The sequence below is a fragment of the Podarcis muralis genome, chromosome 13 (assembly GCF_964188315.1).
Source record: "Podarcis muralis chromosome 13, rPodMur119.hap1.1, whole genome shotgun sequence".
Classification (NCBI taxonomy): Eukaryota; Metazoa; Chordata; class Lepidosauria; order Squamata; family Lacertidae; genus Podarcis; species Podarcis muralis.
Genome location: NC_135667.1, coordinates 20,339,950 through 20,345,393, shown reverse-complemented (window position 1 = coordinate 20,345,393; position 5,444 = coordinate 20,339,950). Strand labels below are relative to the sequence as shown.

The window sequence follows — 5,444 nt, the reverse complement described above, 5'->3', positions numbered from 1 at the left end:
GCCAGAGAGAGCTAACCCCAATCCCACTGCTCACCAGAGGAAGCCCCAAGCACAAAAGTCAAGGCTTTATGTCCTCCTTCCCTAGAAAGCTCTGCTATAGTAAGGGAACCTGCGCCTCTTCAGATGTTGTTGAGGTTATGACTTCCACAACCCCCAAACGTGCTACTGGGCTGATAAATGCTGGGAGCATGAGAACACCGGGGTGGGGCACTGGTCCCCCACCACTGCAGTACATGTGAGCTTCCAGACATTTCCTGCAGATATGTTTCCGTTCTGAGCACTCACCCCTTGAGAAGAACAGTTCCCGTCTGAAGAATCTGATCTGATCTGGAGCCTGGAAGGGATAGAAGCATGACGTGAAAATAAGCAAGGCAGAGGAGAGATGGTCCCTAGGTATAGGGCAGCCCCCTTTAACAACACCAATCTGAACCACATTCCTGCTTCCCACAGCAGCCAATCAGATGCTCCCTCAAAGCCCACAAACAGGGCACAGGAGCAAGAGCCTTCCTTTATTATCATTCTTTATTAAAAATCTGTACACCACCCTACATCTCAAGTTCCCAGGGCAGTTCGCAACAGCAAAGTACAAAATGCATAATAAAACAGAAACAAAGGCAGAACAATAACACCCCCTCCCACAAACACATTTTAAAACCCATAGAATGTTAATCAGTCAAACCCATGGTTGAAAAGAAACATTTTCGTCCAGTACCTAAAGATATGTAATAAAGGTGCCAGGCAAGCCTCCCTGGGGAGAGCATTCCACCAACGGGGAGCCACCACAGAAAAGGCCACCCTCTGGACCTCTCCGGAATCACATGAAGAAGGGCCTCAGAAGATTATCATAGGGTCCTCTGGGTGGGTTCATTCCTTGAGTGTAACGTCCCAGCAACTAGTACTCAGCAACATACTGCCTCTGGGCACATAGGTTCCATCATCATGAAATGCTATGTATCCTCCGTGAATTTGCTTTCTTGCGCTTTAAAGCCACAGCAGACATCATCACATCTTACGGCAGTGAAAGGTATAAGTTAATCATGCACTGTGTGAAGCTGTACTTTTTGTCTGAACGTTCTTTTTCCCAAAGCATTTTTTTACTTTTCAGTTTAACGGGACAACTCCCTGGCCCCCATGCCATAATAAGAGGAGAAAAAGTTTTCTCTCTCCCTACTATGATGCTCTGACACAGAAGACTCTCTATCCTACTAGAGAAAACAAGAGCCCCAGATCCCATCTGCTCTTACACACTGGGACCACTCCCCACTTCTCCTGGAGATGGAAGCAGGAGACTCACTGAAGCTCAGGAGAAGCTCACAAGACTTTCCTCCTCTACTGCCCCAGGTAAACAAACCAATTTGCCTTTCGTTTCCCTGAGCAGACTCCCGTTTCTCATAAATGTGTTTTTTTATCGTTATGACTAATCATTTGCGTGGCACTTCTTGTTTTTTACTGCTCTGTCATTCATCTTTACAGTGGCTGACTCAGGTGACAGCTTTTGTTTCTCGTTTAAAGTTTGAGACAAAAGTGTTGGGCCCAAGACTGAGACGAGGTCTACACTTTATACTCATCACAAGAAGCTGGCTTGGAGCAACCTTCCAGAGTGATTTGGAAAAAGCACAGAGCAACGGCAGGCTGATTTTAAAATCTGGGTCCACATGGCAAGTATATTGTATAGAGTGGCCTGTAGTCATTAGCTGAAATGGGATTTGAAGCCACCTCTTGAGCCACCACTTTATGTACAAGATTAGGATGCGGAAATCGGAGCTTCTCAGTCCCTTTCCTAAATGCTTTGTTTGTATTCTACATCACATTTACACAGATAATCATTCCACGCTTCCTTCACTATCCCACCACAGCTCCCCATAAGGTATCTTAGGCAAACTCCCTGCCTGAGACCAGACAATTTATCCACTCATCTGCCTGCAGAGAATCATAGAATTGGAAGGAACCCCAAGGATCATCTAGTCCAACCCCCTGCAATGCAGGAATATGCAGCGGTCCCATAAGGGTACTGAACCTGCAACCTTGACATTATCAGCACCACGCTCTAACTAACCCAGCTCACACAGAGCAAAGAGTTGTTTGACTAAAATATAAGAAACCTCCTTTGCTACACTGAACAATTCCGCTACTCCTCCATAGCGGTTAAGTCTGACACAATGTTCAATGTGCATCCCTGAACAAAACAAAGCCTGTTATGTGCGAGAGCATTTTGCTCACATTCACTGCTTGCCTCAGCCACCCCACATGGATCTAAATTTAGGCGGTATAGTTCAAGGAGGCATCTACTTGCCTTTCATTATATAAATTTACACAGAAGCCCCATAATGCTAAGTTGTCCAGGCACCCCAGAAAACAAACAAAACGATTAAAAGGCAACACAAAACAATAGGAACATGGGTTTTAAAATTAAGAGGACCAGACACTAGCTGTTTGAAAAGCCTGGGTGAAAAGCAAAAAAGATGGTGCCAGGCAAACCCCTGGTGGTAAATGCCTCACTTTGTTTGACCAGGGGCAAGGACCAACTTTACATGAATGACTCGTTTATCAGGGATAACACAAGGAGCTAGGTAAACTCTCACAGAGGACAGATCTGCACACAACTGCGATAGCTAGGTGAAAAACCAGCCGCGGGGGGGGGGGGGCGGGGGACGACAAAACAGATGATCAGATCCCCTTGTCTTCAGACCCTAACTTTTGGGCTTCCCAGTAACAACCAGTTTGCCCACCGTTAGGCTGGAGCGCGGGGTGGGGGTAGGAAGAGAAACCTGTATGCCGCCGCCACGTGCTTCTTGGCGAAAGGGCAGATTTAAAACAAATAAGCAAATATTAAATAAAATCGCCCCCCAAATAATTATATAAATAAATAGAGTACAGCTGCATGCCCTGGCATGCCCACGGACTTCACTCAATGGGGTGGACCACTACCGGAAGCGGGATACTAAAACACCCACCCACCCACCGGACCCACATACCCCATGGTCAGTGCATAAATGAGCAAAACCCTCATTTATCTCCGCGGGGGTTTAAGTCTGAGCAGACATGCAGAGGGATGGGCGCTGGGTGGATTCTCTCTCTCTCTGTCTGATCCACCCAGGTTCTCATGCTCTCCCCCTAAAGAGGAGGCTTTCCCCACCCCCTCCATTTCGCAGTGCTTTGCCTCTCCCCATAACACTCTCCTCCCCATACCTCGGGCAGGTTCACCCCCTTTCCGCGGTGGGGGCTCCGGCGGCTGCTGCTCCCCTTTCCCAGGGCCCGCCGCCGCCATCTCTCCTCCTCCACAGCCACCCGGCTCTGCCCAACCCGCGGCCGGCAGCCTCCCTGCAGAAAATCACGTGACGTAGTCTATATAGGAGGGGCGGGTATATAGAGTAGCGAGCGCCGAGGGCGGGAGAGGCCCGTCGCCGGCCACGTGACGGGAGGCAAGGCTCCAGAGAGGCAGAAGGGGCCGGAGCGGCTCGCAAAGTTTCCGGGGTGGAAGGACGCGGGGTGAGCAAGAAGCACATAGAGTTAGAAATAGCAGTAGAGGGACACATGCAGAGCGAGCTTCCGGTTCCAGGGGGCCTTTCCTTTCCCCTCCAAAGACAGACCTCCCCAGCCCTAGAGATGGGTGGAGGCTTTGGCGGCAGCGGTGTCCGTAAGAAAGAAGGCAGCGGCAAAGCCAGGGCGGCTCATGGTCTTTCTACCTCTGGATTTTGTTTCGTGGAGGTTTTCTCCGCTGATGCTGAAAATGGGAGACCTGTTTGCCTTTAATGAGGAAACAGGCTTCCAGCCTTTCTCAACCTGTGGGTCCCCACATGTTGTTGAACTACAACTCCCATCACCCCTAGCTAGCAAGGCCAGAGCTCAGGGATGATGGGAGTTGTAGTCCAACAACATCCGGGGACCCGCAGGTTGAGATTCCGGGGACCTGCAGCACTTATGGCTAACATTTATAGGGGCATAAGGCTCTCTAATCCGGGTTAGATGGAGCAGTGCTTTTTTTCTTTTAAAAATGGTTAGGGGTACTCTCATTTTCCTACTCATATAGAAATACTGCCCCTCAATGAGGCCAAACTTAAGATTCACAAAATCATTAGGAGTATGTTACCCCTGTGTCCCTCCAGAAAAAAATTGCTGAATGGATGCATTTCCTCCGTTTTTCTTTTGTTTTTTTATAAAGAACTTCAAACTTTTTTGTTTAAATAAAAACCCCCAAACCCATTAATTAAATGAAGTCTTGCTATTCACACCACTTCCTACGTTGCCTTTACACAACCAGAATGCACACGAGGGCAGATATGTGTGTTTGTGTGTAACGCTTGAAGTGATTGGCTGCAAAATCCATCACGTGGCACATAAATGCAGGAATAGGGCCGTTGTGAAAGGTCGCGTGGTGAGGGAAGAGTGACTTCGCCTGCTCCATGCTTGGACTGCGATGCTCCGACCACCTGTGCTGCTTTACCTGTGAGGCCTTTTGGACAGGGCAGAACTTAGGTGTCTTGGTGCCTGGGGGCAAACGGCATGAAACAAGGCCATAGTTTTATAGTGCAAAATAAAAATAGCTGCAATGCAATGATAAACAAGTATTTATCATTTAAATAGTTATGGTCAGTGGTTTTTTTTCTAAAATGGTTTAGGGGTACTCTCATTTTCCTATTCATTACTGAAATACTGCCCCTCAATGAAGCCAAACTTAGATTAACAAAATATTTAGGGGTATGCGTACCCCTGTATCCCCCCAGAAAAAAAGCACTGGTTATGACTGTGAGAGAGTAGCTGTAAGCACTGGCCTTTTACAGCACAACAGGCTATGATTTTTAAAAAGGGGTTGTATTGGTGACTGTATTGGTCAGTTGGAATCTAATGGCATCATCTGAAACATTAGCAGCTGATGCATCTGCTCATCTTCCAAAGTGATCTATGCCATCATCTGCCAGCAATACCCTTCTGCGGTCTACAAAGGACAAACGGCGAAGTCTCTCTCTCTCTGTAAAATAATAGGAAAGGCTCTTTGTGAAATAATAAAAGGACACCAGGAACAGCATTATCCAGAAAGCATTAGAGGGATATTTGAAACCATACAGGACACTCTTTAACTGAGCTTAATGCCGCCATCCTTGAACAAAGGAACTTAAAAATGAGACTGCAACTTGAAACTGCTGGGCTACAGTTGGGGCAAAGGTGTTTTTTCCTCTTATACTACATGATCCAACTCTACAATTCTATGATCTACATGTGCTTATTTGCTCACCAATGCCAGGATGCCTATTATCAATATTGTGTGTGTGAAAGGTTACCATTAATAATGTAATTATTACAATCTGTACATTATTTCTCCCACCATATGAAAATATACTGTATTTCTGTAACTAGAATAACCATTCACCTGATTTAGTGAACTGCAGTCAAAAAATTATGCTATAGTAACAAAACTCTTTGTTGTTTTAACATTTAGGAAACAG

General features: G+C 46.7%; 1 protein-coding gene across 1 annotated transcript in view; it reads right to left on the bottom strand.

Annotated features, from left to right (window-relative positions):
- The window catches only part of BAX (BCL2 associated X, apoptosis regulator), a 12,204-nt gene extending 8,811 nt beyond the window's left edge, over nt 1-3,393 (bottom strand). The window contains exons 1-2 of the mRNA XM_028701918.2: nt 3,190-3,393; nt 286-334 (exon numbers count right to left, since the gene is read on the bottom strand). Of these exons, the coding sequence (XP_028557751.1) occupies nt 286-334; nt 3,190-3,268 (128 nt within the window). The 5' untranslated portion in view covers nt 3,269-3,393. The remainder of the gene's footprint in view (nt 1-285; nt 335-3,189) is intronic.
- Nucleotides 3,394-5,444: the final 2,051 nt, after the last annotated feature.